Raw genomic sequence first — 19,208 nt, 5'->3', positions numbered from 1 at the left:
CCCTACATTTCCGTGTATAGTCCAAATAGTAAAACCAGCTCGCGTGTCGGTGAATTACTACCGTAAGACAAAATGTATTCACCATACTTAGTCTTCAAGCCCAAAGCACTTCTAATCCTTCAGACCAAAAGCCTTTCGCAACATAGGGAACCTCTTCTTCTTTCCACCTCGCCCAATTGCCTCGACCGGCTCTTGCTGCGTCCGCATACTGCCCTGACCAAGCCTAGTTGAGCCATTGCGCGCGGGCGGACCATCCGATGTGTTAGGCCGATCGTGGGCATAATCCGACATCTTGGGAGGTAGAGGCCACGAGTCACTCATGACACGCTGAGGAGTATGCCTTCGCTGCAACTTGGCCTTTCCTTGTGGGGGCGGCGCTCCCTGGGCCGCTTCAAGCTTGGCCTGAGTCTGTGCAATCATGCGATCTCGCTCTTGCTTGGAGGAGAAACCAAGGTTGGCCGGTTTCGTCAAGTCGAACTTTGGTGGCGGCTGCGGATATTCAGCGACGGGAGACAACGCCTCGTCGTTTTTCTTGCCACTGCCAAACATTTTACTGAACAGACCTCGCTTCTTCGCAGTATTTGGCGACATTGGTTCCGCCGTACCAGGGCGCGGTATCGGGTCTGAAGGAATCTGTAGCTGTAGCTTGGACGGATTGCGCGATGCTGCTCGCCTTCCTTCGTCCGAACTATCCTCCAGATCTGTCGAGTCACCTTCATCTGCCCGTCGTGGAATTCCACGAACAGGGGCGTAGTCGGCTTCATCGTCACTATCATCTGCGAAGCGCGATCGGAACCTGCCCCCTCGTGAAGCGTTGTCCTCATCGTCCGAGTCGACGACCCGAGAGTACGCACTTGGCACGGGTGGCACACTTTCTTGCCTGCGATCGTTGTTGCGACCAAACAATGATGATGACCGCTTAGCATCAACTGAACCACGCAGGGAGGGAGCATCCCCAGAAGCTCTCATTGACGTCCGCATAGTACGTGGCTGTGCCGGTGACTCAAATGGTTGTCGCCCAACAGGTGATACTGATCGGACTCCATTTCGCGAGTTTTCTCGCATAGTTGGTTCAGCGGCTGCCCTCATGCTTCGACGCATGGTGTACTGGCCTCCACTTGTGGACTTGCTTCGCCGGGCTTTGCGGAATGAGCTATCGGAATCACTGTCATTTCTTGTTACGGGAGCAGGCGGCTTCCGTGGCGTTAGTGCAGCAGACGAAGCAGCAGCAGCTGAGGGTATATGCTTCTTCTGTAGATTTGCTCTGGGCTGCGGCGTCTGACTAGTGCGTGGCGGAGGTTGAGATTGTCGTTGCTGCTGCTGGGACGCAACTGGTGCGGAATTGCGATTTGAATTTCGCATAGTCTTGGGGATCGATCCTCCTGTTTCAGGCGGGCCGTTTGCTCGCATAGACTGTTTGAAAGGTGCACCGGCAGCAGGAGCGCCCGTTCTGCCTGGGTTGGTAGTTGGTTGCGAAGTGCCTTGTTTCTTCTTCTTTCGAGGCGGGATGTTGGGCGCCCCTTGTTGTACAGTGCGTGCGGCAGCTGGGATAGACGCAAGAGCAGCTACGGTAGCCGGAGATTGCTTTTTCTGTCTAGGCTGAGCCACTGGAGCCTGTGGAACTTGCTGGGCCCTGGGCTGTGATACTTGCTGCTGCTGGGGTTGTTGCGGCGGTGGTGGTGCTGGCTGCTCCAGTATAGGCGATTCTGCTTCTTCAGTATTTGCCAGTGGCGAGGGCTTTCTCGTCTGCTCCGCAAGATTACGCCAGCGAGCCTGTGTCTCTTCCCAGGCACCAGCGGAGAGCATTCCTTGAGATTGTGACCCTCCACTGGGCCTAAGCGGGCTCTCGGGTGGAGAGGCCACCTGTGCTGGAGATGGTGCCACGACTGGACTGTCCACAATCGCATTTATGGAGCCAAAGCCAGTGCCATCAAGCTCATCAGGATCTTCTGCGGCGTCACTATAGATACTGTCATTGTCGGATTCACTCTCTTCGGCGGCGTTGATGCCAAGTCCGTTATTCGTGGTAGGTGCATCGGCGGCATTGGAGGCATGCTGTTGTGATGATTCCAATTGAGCAAGCGCCTCACGAGAGACAGGAAATCCACCTGGTACTGCGACATTCCACTGATCGAACGCCTTTGTCTGCTCAGGGGCAGGAGTGGGAGGGGAAATCTGTACTATGGGCACATCGGCCTCGTTCCTCAAGTCAGCAGCCTTTGTCGGCGGCTCACTGGTTACTGGCTCTTGCGTGGGCACATGAGGTCTTTCGACGTCCACTGCGTTTCTTTTAGGAGTTTCGACAGGTGCCTGCTCCGCCTCGTAATCACTCTCAGAATCAGAGTAGGAGAGTGTACCATGCACCGACGTGACCTCTGGCGGCAACGGTAGATTTGACCGCTTCTGAGCTTCCTGGGCAAGAATGCCCCCGACGGCATAATCACTAGATACTCCTGGAGAAGGTGCGGGACTTGGGTCCATCGTGACTGATGAATAAATAGGCTTGCTTGGGGTGGCGGTTGTTGACGTTGAAGGTCCTCTGGGTGACTGAGTGGTATTTGTGTCGTTCGCGTCGCGGAATTTCTGGCCACGAACACTGCCGAAAGATGGAAGTTGTGGTCGTGGTTTCATCAACTCCTCCATATCATCGTTCGAGGGTATGGTAGTTAGTGGTGGTTTGCCTTTGCTGGAACCAAACCAACCCTTCCTTTCTTTGCTTGTACTGTCACCGCCGTCAGTCGCGGCCGACGTCCCCACAATCTCTGGTTGAGCGTCAAAGCTCACACGAACAGATTTCTTTCGCTTCGCCTGACCATCCACTGAAGCACTAGAGATGTCTGAGGATTCGCTCGGGGTGACACTAGAACCGCGAGTGCGTGAGCCTGGCGCACCAGCGGGGCTGGGAGAGTGGTGTTTGAGAGCGGACTTGGCGGGCGAGACAGATCGAGGCAGAGGTTCGTGCTTTTTTCCCATGGCCAGATCTGACGAGAGCCGATCAGAGAATCTTGTTGATCTCGAAGGGCTGAGAGACGTCTCACGTTGCGGACGCGGCTCGGTTACTTGAAGGCTGGTAGCTGCTGCATAAGCTGTTTGCGGTTCGTTAGATGAGCTGACCGGCTGAGACTCCTGTGGTACAGGCCGTAGAGGGCTTTTGGCTGGTGGAGGACCAGGCTCTTCAATCTTCCTGGATACATTGGCAGTGTTGGTTGCTCTTTTAGCAGATGTCGTTGCATGTTGAGTAGAGCTTGTTTCATAAAATGATGTAGATTCAACTGCTGAAGGACTGGTTCCGTCTGCCCCTTCTTGCTCACCTTCCCAGTCTTCACGAACAACAGATGGCTGCTTCGCCAGCTTGCCCGAAGCCCTCTGCGCTCTTTTTTCTTTTGACCTGTCCACATTGGAATCGGAGTCGGAATCCGCACGCGATGAAGTATCGGCAGGCGGGAAATGAGTAGCCTCGCCTGTAAGCGCCCCCTTCTTCTTTTTCTTGGTCACTCGATCTTGCTCTTCTTCCTCTTCTTCTTCTTCTTCTTCTTCTTCACTGGCATCACCATTCAGATCATCATCAGGTTCAGGACCGGGTTCGAGAGGGGTCACCACAGGCTTGCTTGCCATTGTACCGGTTGACAAATGGCTGCCTTCGGATGAGCCAGGGATGACCTTCTTTTTCTTCTTTTTGACGGGTTGATTTGCGGTCTGCGCAAGGTTGTATTGTATATTCTCGGCTTCTCTTGCAGAGATGGCATTGAGAGCTGCAGGGCCCGAGGATCTATCTCCGTTGGCCAACGTTGGTGATGCCGGGGGCGATTGCGGACGTGGTGACAAAGGTCTCGAAAAGTTGACAGAGTTATAACTGTCGGTGCGCACAAGTTCATTCACGCTGGGCAAGTTACTTTTTTTCTGCGTTGGTGTCGGCGCCTGTTGCTGAACACGCCCGTAGCGATCGAGACTTTGCCCGCGGGCGCCGGGTCGAGTCAATGGGGGCGATGAGACTCGAGGCGGAGCAGGTCCGGAACTGGAAGCGCGCTTCTTCTTTTTCGCCGGTTGCGCCGGACTAGCAGCGTATTCTTGTGGTATGCTGGGTAGAGGAGGCGCAGTTGCAGGATCGGGTCGGGACGGTTGTCTCGACGGGGAGGGCGAGGGAGTTCTAAATGTTCTCTCAGTCATAGAACTGGCACTGTGTTGCCTCTGTAGACCGCCTCTTGATCTACCTCTACCGGATCCTGACAAAGTTGAAAGAGAGGCTTGCCTTTGGATCATGCGCTTCGTCTGAACCTGATCTACTGGGGTCGGCGAGGGAGACATTGTCCTCAGCGCGGTGGCCGCAGCTGAAGCTGACAATTGCCCCATGGAGACTCTGTTGTTCAAAAAGGCCTGACTTGCAGCCAGATGGGCAGAAGCGGAAGCATTATTGTTTTGGGGCCGCTGAGGTTATACGTCAGCACTTGATGATTGAGGTACAAAAGTGACAGAAGGGGTTACATACCGAGGCCGAAGCCGACCTGCTTCGTCTGTGAAACATACTCATCGTTGCGCCGGTGGTCGTGGTCGCAGGTGGTGTCTACCTCGATGATCGATGGGCTTGATCGTGTCGCAGGCGGATTGAAGAATCCCTGGCGCGCGTGGCTGAGGATTGTTATCGGCTTTCTGTTGGATCCGGGATCGCGGCGATCAACTTCCCCATGTCGGTCCCGAGTGAAGCAGCAGCGTCGGTACTGCGCAAAATGAAAGGTAGGAAAGGATGAAAGTTCAGTTAATGACAAGGACAAGGAATACGGATGTTGAGGAACGGTCTAGGTGTGAGCTCTGAGGAAACAATGTTGCCAGGCAAGCAGAGAACGGGCGGGCTTGACGGCAAGTGTGGCTCAGGTGTCGGGATGTAATTGGACAGGATTGGGTTTCTACGTCACTTAAATCTTTCTTTCCACAATTTCCTGTGTTTCCAAGTCTTCCCATCTCCCTAAGAAAATCAAATCACAGCTGACATGCTGTTCAGCTTGTCAAGGGTATTACTTGTATCTCCTTTCCCTTTCCGGATTATTGGTGTTTGTTCTACCCGAGGCATCCCAACACAGCACTATATCAACTCGGTATATATATATGGACATTGTGAGCGAAGTCAGCCAGACACAACCAGAACAGACTGTACAACACATCACACCCATTCAATCTGCATATGTCACCATCCGTCATAGCAATCCAAACAGGTAAGGGAGGTCCAACGTCATCAATTCATCGTTCCAGTCCACAACCTGCAAGAATTTCGAAGAGCAGCATCAAGAAATTTTAGAGGAATGGAAAGAATGGTCACACAAGAGAATATTGGCCCAGACTCTACTGTGGTAGAATATTGCTCAAATGCGATGCCTGAGATCTTGAGATATCCTATTCTAGAGACGAATGTGATGCTAGGCTAGAAAAGGTTTATCCAAAATGACAGACCGAGGTACGGGACTCCTACGAGACTGGTGTTTGAAATACCTCCATAAGGTCGAGTATTTTGGGCTAGTCCTGCAAAGGCCATCAAAGCCATCAGAGAGTCATTGCTTGTAGTCTCGGACGGTCTCCGAGGACAAAAAGGGTAAGCACCTCGACTTCAGGCTCCAGAGGAGACAGAAAAATCGAAATATATATACCTCGGTCGTTCATGGGCATAACTTACGCACACTTACGTTCGTGTCTATACTGCCATCAACACCGTCGTCACACAGTAGCACAGAGTCGCCCCAACCACACACATCCATCATGGCTTATACTCATCAAGACTCGCCATCAGATGCCACTGACCCTACAACCCTCCCTCCCCTCTCTCTGCCAGATGGTGTGAGGTCGAGATTCGTTGACACCACCCCCCACAGCCTTGTCTTCCACATCCTCGAATCCCTCCCCACCAATCTATCCCAGAAACCACAGTTGATCGTCCTATGTCATGGATTCCCAGAAGTTGGTAAGTATTCATCTTCGCGAAAGACTGTGCCATTAAAGCACAAGACTTTCGTTTTGTTCCAAGTTTGCATGACACAACTTTTTGATAATTGGTAGGATATTCATGGCGCAAGATTCTCCCCCTTCTCTCAGCCCAAGGCTACCACGCCGTGGCCTTTGACCAACGAGGCTACGGCCGGACCTTCTCCCGGAAACCCCTCCAAGCCTCATCATTCAGTCCGTTGAGTCTCATCAAAGACACCGTCACGCTCGTCCACGCACTAGGCTACAAGTCTGTGGCCGCCATCGTAGGCCACGACTTCGGCGCCGTCACCGCCGCACTAACAGCAACAGCAAGGCCAGATATGTTTCACAGGCTAGTCCTCATGTCCCATCCAACCAAAGGCCCTCCCCAGCTTCCCACAGGTACATCGCCGTCGTACGGAGAGCCATCACCTGCCCCGCCAGCCGGTGCCGCAACGGACATGGAGAAGGCGCTCAGCGAATTGCCCCAGCCCAGGAAGCATTATAAATGGTACTACTGCACTCCCCCTAGCAACAAAGAAATGACTTATCCAACCGGTGGGCCCCTCCACACCTTTTTGCGAGGCTACTTCCACCTCAAGTCCGCGGACTGGGACGGCAATAAGCCTTATCCCCTAGAGGGCTGGACGGCCACCGAACTCGAGAAAATGCCGAGATACTACATCATGGATCAAGACGACACAATGCGTCAGGGCGTGGCGCGGGATATGCGGGACGAGGACGCGAAGGTGGTAGCGGAGCGCTCTTCGCGCTGGCTGCCGGATCATGAATTGGCAGTGTATGCAAAGGAATACGCCCGGACAACGTTCCAAGGAGGTTTGAATTGGTATCGAGTCCAGACTCAGCCGAATATCGCGGCGGAGATCATGGCGTGGTCTGGTGCAAAGATCTCCGTGCCCACGGTGTTTATCGCGGGAAAGAGTGATTGGGGAACGTACCAGGAACCTGGGGCTATCGAGGCGATGGAGCAGGGGAAGAGTGTGCAGAAACAGATGTATAAAGGGACAGTCCTTGTTGAGGGTGCCGGACACTGGGTCAACCAGGAACAGCCCGAGAGGTGTGTCGAGGAGATTCTGAAACTGATCAAGCAGGACTCGTGAGCTCAAAATCGTCGATGCTTATGGTGAGCTTGGGAAGAAAAGTACACGCTTTCGATATTCTGTTTGAGAATGGGTCTTGATTTAACGTATTGTACTATCGGCAAATTCTGTGGGAAAAATAATGCAGGAAACCCCCTTTCATATGAACAATGCCGACCTCTTATGAACCGTCCTGTGTTTGCGCCTTGTTACCAAAATCCCCAACGCCTTGCTCATTCAAATGATTGAGGAATCGAAAACGCTCGAGGTGACCGGAGAATGAAACCTGCTGTGCAGCCCATGTATGTTGTTGGTACGAGAGTCCTTTTGTTCAACATTCCAAACCGTGCAACAACCATGTTTAGTCACTCTTAGTCCTCCGGCTCAGTCATCTCCGAGTCTAATCTGGATGAACGCGATTTGCCCTTATTGTTATGCTGGGTGTCCTCGTCATCCTCGTCGTAGTTCTCCTCATCCTCCGAGTCGTTGTTCAATGCTTCATCAGATTCGCTTCCATTGGCGGCATCGTCGTCGAAATCATCGAAATCATCAAAGTCAACTTCCTCCGCATCACTATCATTCCAAAAGTTATCGTCGATCTTCTCGATGACTGGCTTAGTTGACTCGTGTGTCGGCATGATGAAACCCTCAGGAATGTCTTTTTTGGATGCGTTGACGTCCTGTAGCACTCTTTTCTTGAAAGTGTCCTTGTCGTCTCTCAACATGACGCTCGCATCGACATTGGCAGGAGAAGAGATCTCGGCATCATCCAGGAGAGAAAGTATCGAAATGAGGACTGACTCCACTCGCTGTGCCGGCGACCACCTCTCACCGGCAGACTCTCCGGACATCATGTCCTCTCCAGGTGCGTGAAGGATCGAGATGCAGAGACGTCCATCAGGGTAGATGTTCGGATGCCATAGTGGCTTGAGGAAGCGGAAGTCTGTAACGGGTCAGTATGACTGCGACTTCGAACAATGTGTAATGCTAACCCGGTGGCTTGTAAGGATAGTCCTTGGGAAAGTTCATTTGAGCCTTGAAGTAACCGCCATAGTACAGGGAATCAGGGTTGAGGACCATCAACGCCAGATTCCAGTGATAGATGTTATCTTCGTCAATCTGTTCCATGTAAGTCCATGCCACACGTGCTGGTGGTGGGGCAACCTACATCGATCTGCACCCATCTTTCTCGGGCAAGAGCCTTGTATTCCTTCAGCAGGACAGCCTGCGACATACTGGATGGTCGGATTCTCAATACGAGGGGAAAAGCCGAGATATGGTGGAGTTGAGGTGTTGGTTGATGATGAGCCGGATAAGGATGTAGGGAGGCTACTAGACGGAACCGGGGAAACACGTCCCAAGTCGATCAAGCAGTGACAGACAGTAAATGACAGCAGCTTGTAATTATTCTTCGGAAGGGTAGATGTGCTTCGGATTGTGTTGGACGCGCAGGCAGTTGTTGTTACCGGCACAACATTGCTCCAAGGCGTGAAAATGTCCTTTTGAAACCAGAGAAAGGCAGTACTGCAGTGATTGTGTCGTATCAAAGGCTGGAAGTCAGAACAATCAAATGGTAAGGAAGGGTGGCTCGAGGTATGGTGAGAGTGTTTAGAACGAGGTTGAAGTGGTGGTAATGATGGGAGGATGTCAGGATTACATATGAGAGACGGTGCACAGATGGTTGAGTCCAGGTCGAGTCTAGAGTTTGCAGGTGGCCATGGTTATCAAACCTAGGGCCGATGTCGTAGTTTGAGGCCTTATCTCTGGTTGTGGCGCCTAAATGACCCGGCGTCCATCAACCACAGATTAGGTGTTTGCATCCCGGGAGGCGACCGACCCCAACCCCAAATCCAAAGCCCTGGCCTGGGCGTTCCTGACTTCCGTCACAACATCGAGTCAAGCAAAGTGGCGTCTGAGGCGACAGACGCATCATGATCATGATCCACGCGGGAAACTCCATCCACTTCCGCTACAATAAGTTAAGTCTCCATTTCACTGTTTTTGTTAGCAAACGACCGAGCGCCTTCCAAGACACCGTCGTTGCTGCCATGTGGGCTTTACTGGTGGTTTACTGTCTTTGACCTTTTTTCTGTACATCTGCACCTTGCACATATTTCACCGCGTCTCTATTGCTTTTATCGAGATGGTTGGGTTGTTCCCCGCATCAACGCAAGAGAGGTCATTGTTATGAAGATGTTTGCGCAGTGCAAGCCACCGATATGGCGTACCGATGATCTGAGCCTTTGCTTCCAAGCAGAGTGTGTTCCATACTCATCCCGAACTTTGGTCTCTTACTGACATTCATAGCTACCTTGAGACATTGTTCCCCTTATTGGCATGCGCCATTTCATTTCTACTCCTCCTATCGCAATTAATCCTGCAAAGAGTACAAAAGCAATCGCGGAAACGTCACTCAATTCTGGTCGATATCAGCGACGAGGACGAAACCTCGATCGACGCAGACGAAGATGATGATGACAGCCTAGCTAGGCTGACACTGCAAAAGACATACAGTCATGGCCACCATGGAACGAAAGACGTGGATAGACCTACTGGAGAAGTCTTCCTGGTCACAATCGAATTCCTGTTGGTGCTGGGTCAACTGGTGCTCAACATCGTCAATACACTCGATACATCAAATCGCAGGAGAAGGGCATCTATAGCAGAGACCACCGTGTCTGCATATCTTTCCATACTTGCGGGGTCTCGACTGCTTGCTACAACCACAACATGGGCGATCCCCGTCAAGCACCTCTGGGATCACAGCGCCCTGCTTTACGCAACACAATGGCTTACTCTGGTCTGGGTTTTCCGATCTGTTCTCGTTCACCCGGTTGACCGTCTGCTGCAAATCACGACAATAATCTCCTTCGTCATTACAAGCATCCTTGTCCTGATTACACTGTGCTCTCGAAAAGGGAACCGGGGCGTGCTCCTGGAATATGAAGGCGACATCGAGCCATCTCGGGAGCCGTTGGCTAGTATCCTCTCGCATGCCACCTTCACCTGGGTCGATCCAATAGTCTGGAGGGGTTACAAGAGGACGCTTGAACTAACCGATGTCTGGAACGTGGCTTTGGCCGACAAAGCTGAGACAGTCCTGGCTCATTTCCGTCAGATCAAGAAGACCCATCAACTCGCTGTTCGACTCCTCCTACATTTCAAGACCGAACTTCTCATACAAGGCGCATGGGCTATGCTGGGAAGTATTTTCATGTTTGTCCCCACACTACTGTTGAAAGCCATCCTCGAATATCTGGAGGATTCGGACAAGACTCCAATCAGTGCAGCATGGTTATATGTTGTGCTTCTTTTCGCTACCGGCGCAATACAGGCGGTCAGTGATGGCCAAGGATTGTGGATCGGAAGGAAGATATGTATTCAACTACGCGCGATCATCGTGGGCGAAATCTACTCAAAAACCTTGCGAAGAAAGGCCGCGGCGAGCACCGATGACGACGCAAAGGAGCCGCCGAAGGACAAGCAACCGCTCTTGGCCAAGGTCAGGTCATTCTGGACTCTGCGAGGGAAAAAGGCCCGGGACGGGCTCCAGCTTGACTCCAGTCTTAAGAAGGCTGCTAGCACACAGGCCAATAACGGGACTATCATCAACCTCATGTCTATCGACTCCTTCAAGGTGGCTGAGATTTGCTCATATCTCCACTTTCTCTGGGCAGCTACTCCAGTGCAGCTTGCCATGGCTGTCGGGTTACTGTACAGAGTTCTGGGCTTTAGCTCTTTCGTGGGCATTGTGCTCATGGTTCTCTTACTACCACTCAACTTCTACATTGCAAATTCCTTTCAAGCCGCACAGAAAAGGATTATGACCGCTACTGACGCCAGGATCCATGTGACCAACGAAGTGCTTCAGAACATCCGAATCATCAAATACTTTGCTTGGGAACAGCGCTTCCAGAACAACGTCAACGAGAAAAGGAGAATAGAATTGTCTGCGCTGTGGCGAAAATACGTCTTGTGGGCGAGTGCCGCGACTATCTGGAGCGGTGTCCCGATCATAATCACCTTCGCTTCTTTCCTCATTTACACAAAGGTTGAAAGGCGCCCGCTTGTGCCATCGGTTGCGTTTCCAGCTTTGTCCATGTTTTCTCTCCTGCGCATACCACTGGATCAATTGGCAGATATGGTGGCGCATATCCAGGAGTCCAAAGTATCGGTGGATCGGGTTGAGAAGTTCCTCGAAGAAGAGGAAACAGAGAAATACAGTCAATTGCGCCAAAGCAAAAGACGGAGTCTCCCGACCACTCGTATCGCCCTTGAGAATGCCACCTTGACGTGGAGCACAAGTTCCTCGGACGCAACAGAAGCATTCCGCCTGATCAATGCGAGCGTGGACTTCCCAATCGGCCAATTGAGTGTAATAGCTGGCCCAACCGGGTCCGGCAAAACGTCTTTGCTTATGGCTCTACTCGGTGAAATGCAACTGCTCAGCGGAAGTGTCTACATCCCAGGAGGCTCGGTGCGGCAAGATCTGCGACCTGCCACCATCACGGGTCTAACAGAGAGTGTAGCATATTGCGCCCAACAAGCCTGGCTTGTTAACGCCACTATCAAGGACAACATCCTCTTTGCCAGCCACTATGATGAGGATCGTTATCACGAGGTCATCTCGGTGTGTGCACTTGAGCGGGATCTGGAAATCCTGGATGCAGGTGACGCAACCCTGGTCGGGGAGAAAGGTATAACCATGTCTGGAGGCCAGAAGCAAAGAATATCACTGGCAAGGGCTATCTACTCGAATTCAAAGCATCTGCTTCTCGATGACTGCTTGAGCGCTGTGGATGCGCACACTGCGAAACACATATTCGAGGAGGCCCTTACTGGCGACTTGATGGCGCATCGTACCTGCATCCTGGTCTCACACAATGTTGCATTGACCGTGCCGTTCGCGGCTCAAGTGGTGGTCTTGGAAAACGGTAAAATCACGTCCCAAGGAACGCCAGAACAGGTTGCTCAAAGCGGTGCGCTTGGTGATGAACTTCTCAAGTCTCGGCCTGTCTCAAGAGGGACCTCTCGTGCACCTTCGAGAGTGCCATCCAATTTAGAAGAAGAGACTTCAAAGCTGTCAGGAGGTAATGGACCAGTGACTTCAGAGTCTGGCGGAAAGACTGCCAGAATAAAAGCGATGCTCAATAAACCAGAAAGGTCATTTGTTGACACCCGGATCGAGGCCAAGGCCACAGGAAGTGTCAAGCTCTCAACAATCAAAATGTATCTTCAGGCTATGGGCCCTTGGTGGTACTGGATTTTTGCCGCCTTTGGTTTCATCGCCACACAAGTTGGCTCGGTAGCAACGAATGTTTGGATCCGACAATGGGCGAATGCTTACCATCTGCGACGTACAGATAGGGCTCATGCGGCAGTCCATGGATTTCATCATGTTCATTCCATGACATCAACTTCCAACCTTGGAGGATCCTCCCTTCAAACACCACAGACTGCACCTGGATTCTGGGTTTTGGAGAAGGTGTATGATGTCGATGCATGGTATTACCTTGGAATCTATGCGCTTATCGGCCTGGCGTACGTCGCGATTTGTTTCGGAAGAGAGATCATCCTCTTCTTGGGCTCGCAACGTGCATCATGGCATCTCCACGAGAAGTTGTTGACAAGCATCTTGCGCGCAAAGTTTCGCTTCTTTGACTCTACGCCGCTCGGCCAGTTGACGAACCGATTTTCGAAAGACATCCAAGCATTGGATCAAGAAGTGGCTCCCGTTGCGATAGGTTTGCTTCACAGTGCTGCATCGGTCTTGACCATTGTTATCCTCATCTCCGTCATCACGCCAGCTTTCCTGATCCCGGGCTTCTTCATCACGATCATGTATGTCCTCACTGGCCTTTTGTACATTCGATCGTCACGCGATCTGAAGCGAATCGAGGCCGTGCAGCGGAGCCCACTGTTCCAGCACTTTGGCGAGACGCTATCGGGCGTGGTGACCATTCGAGCTTATGGCGATGAGTCCAGATTCATACAGGAGAGTCACCTGCGAGTAAACACCCATAATCGGCCATTCATCTATCTGTGGGCCACTAACAGATGGCTCGCCTTTCGGATCGACATCGCTGGAGCCTTCGTTTCATTCTTCTCGGGGATGTTTGTAGTCCTCAAGGCGGGTAGTATCGACCCTGGAGCAGCAGGTTTGGCTCTGTCATACGCCATCACGTTTACCCAAAACGTTCTATGGCTTGTCCGATTGTATGCCTCGAACGAGCAGAACATGAACGCGGTTGAGCGTCTTCAAGAGTACATTAATGTTGAGCAGGAAGCATCGGCAAGCATCCCCGAGACACAGCCTGCTTCCAATTGGCCTTCGCATGGAGCTGTCGAGTTCATTGGATACAGCACACGGTATCGAACCGACCTCGACCCAGTATTGAAGAGAGTGACATTCCGCATCGACCCTGGACAGAAAGTCGGGATCGTCGGGAGAACCGGGGCTGGCAAAAGCTCGCTTGCGTTAGCCTTGTTCCGTGGTCTTGAAGCAGAAGAGGGCAAGATTCTGATCGACGATGTTGACATTGGACTCATTGGCTTGCAAGATCTGCGCGAGGCTATCACAATTGTTCCACAAGATCCCACCCTATTCACTGGTACTCTCAGGTCCAATCTGGATCCCTTTGAGCTATTCACCGATGAGGAAATCTTTACGGCACTTCGACGGGTTCAGCTAATATCCGGCCCCAAAGGCACGTCTGATCGCTCAGGTGATACGTCTCCCTCGGAACCATCAAGCCATTCTCCAACTCTTCGCGTTAATGGCACCAATACCGATCATCAGTTGTCCGCGAATGGAACAATCAACTCCGAATCAACCCTGGTGCAGGTGCCCAGTAATGCCAGAGACAACAAGAACGTATTCCACGATCTAATGTCGCCAATAGCAGAATCAGGCTCTAATCTATCTCAAGGACAACGGCAGTTGCTTTGCCTTGCACGGGCGCTACTCAAAGCACCAAAGATCCTTGTCATGGACGAGGCTACTGCCTCGATCGACTATGCCACGGATTCCAAGATCCAGGACACCCTTCGAGAACTCAAGAACAACACGATTCTCACAATTGCACACAGATTGCAGACGATCGTTGACTACGACCGAGTACTGGTTCTGGACAAGGGCGAGGTGAAAGAGTATGCTCATCCTTGGGAGTTGATCCAACAGGAAGATGGCCTTTTCAGGTCTATGTGTCAGACCAGTGGTGAGTTTGACTCATTGTACGAATTGGCGAGAAAAGCATGGGAGGACGGCAGACTCGTCGATGATTCCTGAAAGACTTGAAAGGTATTCTTAATGGGCGGTATTCATCCCAAGTTGTTTTGCAGGTGTTTTAGCGGGGCGGTAGCGTATCAGGGAGGCCGAATCATACTTTTCAGTGTACATATATAATGCGCTGAGTGTGTATATATGATTTGACAATGACGTTGTCGTCAGGACGAGCAGCTGTGCACTTCAATGTCAGCTCCTATACGTGTCCGAAGACAGCTCAGACTCCTAACACTCCTCAGCCTCGTCCGGGGGAACAGGGGGCAAGGCTGAGCCGAGACGCCTTCTTCGACCTTGTGCTGTTGCTAGTTGCTGCAGATATGTCACATCTTTTTTGATCCAGCAATCTCTTGTCGTTCTCGGAAACGACAGATCGAGGATGACGCTTTTCATGGTCATGAACGATGATTCTGTCCGAAGCCGGACCGTGCTAAGGATGAAAATGGGATATTACCTCGGTAATTCGTCTCCAATCAGCAAAGCTCCTCCTCCCCTCATCGCTTACCTTCCCCCCTCTCGAAACCCTGCTTTTCGCGGGGTTGGTTCTGACGACAGGCACCTCGGAAACCACCCACAACCTCGAAAGACGAGAAAACGAGATTGGTGGGCATCGGACGAGGGGTCCCGTTCCGCTGAGTGGTTGCTACTTGAGGTGAGTCCCTCACTTGTCCCTGCATTTGCGACGGCCGTCTGGCCAGTGGCCCCTCACTTTCCTCCCAAGTTGACCCTTTCCCGCTTGCTATTCGATGAGATAAGGTCGTTGTCCGTGATGTGGACCACCCCTCGTTATTCGCCTTCTCGAGATTCACTGCAAGGACGTCAGGCTGCTCGAAAATGCGGGGCATTGGCAGAGAAGTCGGCTTTATGACCTTATAAATAAAAAGTAGGCTCTCTCTTTTTCGTGCGTAGGTGAACTGCTAGTTGTGAAAGCTGTCGAGTACTAATCACCATAACCTTCCTGTTTGCATTGTATCTCCTCATCAGAAGTTGCACACACGACGAGAGCCAGAGACAATGTCTACGAATGGAACAGCACATGCCTACACGGACTTGCCCAAGGCAATGTCCAAGGCCGTTTCGGGTCTCAGCAAAGCTTTGAACAGCGATAAACAATGGCAGGCGTTCGTCGACACCAATGCTATCGTCGAGCCCGTCACAATGGGCGTGCAATCGACAGGCAGCGACGAGGCTATTTTGGTCACTGTCGACGCTGGAGCCAAGAGCAGCGCGACGAGCGGTCCAGCGAGTAAAGCAGATTTCGTCCTGCGAGCACAGCCTGAACAATGGGATAAATTCTTCGACGCCGACCCCGTGGCGCCGTATACTAGTTTCGTTGGCTTGCAGGTAAGTCTCCTCCATACCATGAAAACATAAAGCTGCTTGCCGTGGTGGGTGTCTCTCTGACGCAAGGCGTCCCAGGGAATGAACATCAAGCAAGAAGGCGTCGGAGTACACGGCAACAACACCAAATTCGCCCAGTACGGACACCTTGCCACTCGCCTCTTGGAGTTGCTGAGACAAGGCCAGAACGGGCCCACCAAGGAAGACACCAACCCTGAGACCGACGAAGATCACATCATCGGCAGGTACATCTACGTCGACACTCCGGTCTGGGGCCGCACGAAGATCTTCTACGAGAAATCCGGCGATGGACCGCAACAGGTTGTCTTCTTGCACACCGCGGGTAGCGACAGCAGACAGTATCATGGCGTTATGAATGACAAGCGCACACGCGAGAAGTGCACTATGATCGCGTTCGATTTGCCGGCTCATGGTCGCAGTTTTCCGGGAAGTAACCATATTCCTGGTAACCACACCAACAACGAGGATGCGTATGTAGGAACGATTAGGGAGGTCATCAAGGCATTGAAGCTCAATAAGCCGATCGTTTGTGGCGCGTCGATGGCCGGACAGGTTTGCGTTGCGGTCGCGATCCGTGCCGACGAGGTCGGAGCCGGTGGCACGATTCCTTTGCAGGGTTGTGACTATTTGACCATGGACCGGCAATTCAATGACAAGTCGCCTGTGGTTAACCAGTCGTTGTTCAATCCTGATTGGAGTGAGTCGAAGATCCTCATTGAGCACCCGAACAAGGAGGCTGACAATTTCCAGTTTACGGCATGATGGCTCCAAAAAGTCCCTATGTCAATAAGCAATTGATTTGGGTAAGCAGATACCTTTAACGGTGATCTGCTCAGACGCTAACATTTTTCCCAGCACATGTACTCCGGCCAAGCTTATGGCATTTTCCACGGTGATCTCGACTTTTACTTTGGCGGGGTAAGTTCCCTTGCTTGCCTCCAGAAAGACATGCTTTTGACCATTTTGCAGTTCGACGCTAGAGATCGAGTGGCGAGTATTGATGTGAAGAAGTGTCCCATCTACTTCCTTACTGGCGAGTATGACTGGAGTACCACACCGGCCATGAGTAAAGCAACCGCAGACAAGATCAAGGGCGCCAATTTCAAGGCCATGAAAGGACTTGGTCATTTCCCGGCTACGGAGGATCCCCAGAAATTCGTGAGTCCTTGATTCTGGTGTTTGATATCATGATGTTGACTTTGCGGTCTAGATTCCATATTTCCTCGACGCCGTTGAGTGGATCCAGAAGACACGCTCGTCTTGAATGGCAAGTTGAGCCTGCACCACAGTGTTGCTCCTAGGGAAGTGAATACTGAGTGGTGGCATGTGAATGTGTAAGGCGAGCCCATGCTCTCAGGAGCATCAACCTTGAAAGTTCGACGAGGGATTTCAAAATCGGCGACAGAGGTGTTGTAAATGTACCGTGACTCGCGGATGTACTCTTTCAGCCTCATGATAGCAACACATGAACTTCAATTGAGGAACTAGCCGCCCCAGCAACACGCGTAGTCTGACCTTCTCCTATTTCATAGGCTCCCTGCATCGCATGTTGTAGAGACGTTCGGTTCCCATTCCTCTGACCGGTGAACAGGTTGTGCCACTCTTTCTGTTCAAGCATTGACATGTTCGCACGTTTCCGTAGTGCCAACGCGCGTGGTCATTCTTGCCCTGCAACAGGGTGTTGTGATGCGGATGGTTTGCATCCTCGTCTATCATGCCATGTCCAGCAGACAAGCCATACTGCTGTGCGCCACTTTCTCTTGTTCGTACACATCAAGCGCGGATTCGACTGTTGAATGGCGCAAGTAGCTTACCGATCACTGTTTTGTTTGGGTTTCGGTGGAGGTCCGGCAATTTGAGAGTTTGCCCACCGGGTATGTCGCTCAGGCAAATGATCGGTGGCGGTCTGTATATCGCCTTGATGCCGAGGTCGACGATATAGTACTTGACACCATTCTTAGCCCTCGCGTTGACCTTGCAGTGAACAATCTCAAACTCTGATTCCATCTCTGTTCCACCTGGATAGACCCCAGCAAGGGTGGTGACATCGGTATATAACCACTCATGTTCATGTACACAGAACCCGAACTGGCCTCTGCCTGGGAGAGACGCTAGGAGAACTGTGAAACGTGAATTATCCCGTCTCTGGAAGACCAGGGCGCCCACGATTTTGCCTCGTGCCTCATAGCCGTCGACTTTGAAAGTGGACCCGACTCTAAGGGGAATCCACTCCCGGCCAGAGATTACCAATGGCGGCAACCTCGAGAATGAGCCAGATGTATGGATGAGTGTGAAGCCATCGGCAGCTGTAGGTCCTTTGCCAAGCTGTAGGATCTGGTTTGGATATAGGCCGTTACTTGCCGACTCATTGTTCGGTTTTCGCACGAAGAAGGTTGAAACCTGACCTCTTTCATTAATCTGGTCGGAATGATAGAACTCACTGACCATAGTCCGGGCGTATTGTTGTTTGAGTCTCAGGTCGAGCTCCGTGTTGAGGCGTTTCAGATATATTCCGACAAATCCAGTATGTGTATCTGGCATCGGACAATTGAGAGCTGCAACGTAGATATCATCTTCAATTCGGAGAAGCGGCAGAGATATTTCCAGGCCGTGATTCGTCTTGGAGTACGCCGACCGAGGTTCCCACCATCCGTAGTAGGCTGTGTACCCTCTCGAACCCTCGAACATTTTCGGATGAGCCGCCAATAGGCCTGTCAAGGTGTTGCGGGAAGCATCCTTGTCTCGCCAGACGAAGATGGACTCGTCATCGGAATCTTTCATGATTTCTTCTTGCAGCCTGATGAACGCCCTCTCGCCTTCTCCGTATAGCATTGACATGTTGACATTGAAGATGCCCATCAAGCAGTACGCGATGTCCTCTGGTCTCGACGTCACTCGTTTCGAAGCCCACGACATGCGACGGGCCACGCAGACGGAATCCACCTTTTCTGTCCCAGCAAGGACTCCAACGTCGATTTTTGTGATGTCGGACAGTGTTTCACTCAGGTCTGCTCTTTCACCAAGCCGGAACCATGACTTGGAAAAGAATACAACGACTTTTGGCGCAATGAGCTCTTGCAGTGTCCAGCCGCGGTCAAACCATTCACTCTGACCCATCTTAGTCACTTCGTCCACGTCTTCCAGATATGCGTAACATTGCTCGGCATTTTCGTACCATGAGTACATGGAGTTGATGCTCTCCGATAGCTCGGCACTGCTTTTCTTGTCAATGCAGCACGTATCGATCCAGATATGCGAATATCCGTCGGTACTGGCTTGGCGACAGGCATACTCGAGCTTCTTGTATCCTAATTTGTCCTCCACGCCAAAAGGATTGAGCTGGATGTCATCGAAGGAGACCTCCTGATCTTCATCTCCCCAGCGATGGGATAGGATGGCATACTTGACGAATTGCTTCGGTGATGTATTTGGTATGAACAATTTCGTTCCATGCTCAAGCCGCAGAGTGTTTGAGTTGAGGAGATACTTGGGCGGCATGGTGAAGCTGCTGATTT

At 51.8% G+C, this 19,208-nt stretch overlaps 6 protein-coding genes across 6 annotated transcripts; 3 read left to right on the top strand and 3 right to left on the bottom strand.

The window, feature by feature from the left end:
• Positions 1-111: 111 nt before the first annotated feature.
• EDD37DRAFT_683228 (uncharacterized protein) lies at positions 112-4,856 on the bottom strand (the record flags this gene model as incomplete). Its single annotated transcript, XM_062819827.1, has 2 exons — positions 4,487-4,856; positions 112-4,425 (listed from the first exon to the last, which is right to left on the bottom strand). Exons 1-2 carry the CDS (start codon positions 4,526-4,528, stop codon positions 112-114), a joined length of 4,356 nt encoding a protein of 1,451 aa, XP_062668353.1. The 5' UTR covers positions 4,529-4,856.
• A 758-nt stretch (positions 4,857-5,614) lies between these two features.
• On the top strand, positions 5,615-7,139 carry EDD37DRAFT_635146 (microsomal epoxide hydrolase). The gene is made up of 2 exons (XM_062816892.1): positions 5,615-5,947; positions 6,043-7,139. Exons 1-2 carry the CDS (start codon positions 5,746-5,748, stop codon positions 7,068-7,070), a joined length of 1,230 nt encoding a protein of 409 aa, XP_062668352.1. The 5' UTR covers positions 5,615-5,745; the 3' UTR covers positions 7,071-7,139.
• A 281-nt stretch (positions 7,140-7,420) lies between these two features.
• On the bottom strand, positions 7,421-8,283 carry EDD37DRAFT_651739 (ubiquitin-conjugating enzyme E2 R; the record flags this gene model as incomplete). Its single annotated transcript, XM_062818381.1, has 3 exons — positions 7,421-7,992; positions 8,042-8,168; positions 8,218-8,283. The coding sequence occupies 3 exons, from the start codon at positions 8,281-8,283 to the stop codon at positions 7,421-7,423; spliced, it is 765 nt and encodes a 254-aa protein (XP_062668351.1).
• Positions 8,284-9,058: 775 nt separating this feature from the next.
• EDD37DRAFT_474797 (ABC bile acid transporter) lies at positions 9,059-14,769 on the top strand. The gene is made up of 2 exons (XM_062813153.1): positions 9,059-9,307; positions 9,357-14,769. Exons 1-2 carry the CDS (start codon positions 9,237-9,239, stop codon positions 14,335-14,337), a joined length of 5,052 nt encoding a protein of 1,683 aa, XP_062668350.1. The 5' UTR covers positions 9,059-9,236; the 3' UTR covers positions 14,338-14,769.
• Positions 14,770-15,345: 576 nt separating this feature from the next.
• EDD37DRAFT_610885 (hydrolase) lies at positions 15,346-16,957 on the top strand (the record flags this gene model as incomplete). The annotated part of the gene is made up of 6 exons (XM_062815250.1): positions 15,346-15,675; positions 15,751-16,390; positions 16,444-16,496; positions 16,549-16,611; positions 16,663-16,851; positions 16,904-16,957. 6 exons carry the CDS (start codon positions 15,346-15,348, stop codon positions 16,955-16,957), a joined length of 1,329 nt encoding a protein of 442 aa, XP_062668349.1.
• A 546-nt stretch (positions 16,958-17,503) lies between these two features.
• On the bottom strand, positions 17,504-19,191 carry EDD37DRAFT_658656 (heterokaryon incompatibility protein-domain-containing protein; the record flags this gene model as incomplete). Its single annotated transcript, XM_062818994.1, has 2 exons — positions 17,504-17,599; positions 18,445-19,191. The coding sequence occupies 2 exons, from the start codon at positions 19,189-19,191 to the stop codon at positions 17,504-17,506; spliced, it is 843 nt and encodes a 280-aa protein (XP_062668348.1).
• Positions 19,192-19,208: the final 17 nt, after the last annotated feature.

This window comes from Exophiala viscosa (assembly GCF_022695815.1).
Source record: "Exophiala viscosa unplaced genomic scaffold EDD37scaffold_8, whole genome shotgun sequence".
NCBI lineage: Eukaryota > Fungi > Ascomycota > Eurotiomycetes > Chaetothyriales > Herpotrichiellaceae > Exophiala > Exophiala viscosa.
Note: the sequence above shows the minus strand (reverse complement) of the source record. Positions and strands in the feature narration are given on the sequence as shown.

Excerpts from the sequence above, each read along its gene's own strand:
- EDD37DRAFT_635146 (XM_062816892.1), top strand. The coding sequence starts at position 5,746 with ATGGCTTATACTCATCAAGACTCGCCATCAGATGCCACTGACCCTACA. Across the intron at positions 5,948-6,042 it reads TCATGGATTCCCAGAAGTTG|GATATTCATGGCGCAAGATT; the intron begins GTAAGTATTCAT and ends GATAATTGGTAG.
- EDD37DRAFT_474797 (XM_062813153.1), top strand. The coding sequence starts at position 9,237 with ATGAAGATGTTTGCGCAGTGCAAGCCACCGATATGGCGTACCGATGAT. Across the intron at positions 9,308-9,356 it reads AGCCTTTGCTTCCAAGCAGA|CTACCTTGAGACATTGTTCC; the intron begins GTGTGTTCCATA and ends TGACATTCATAG.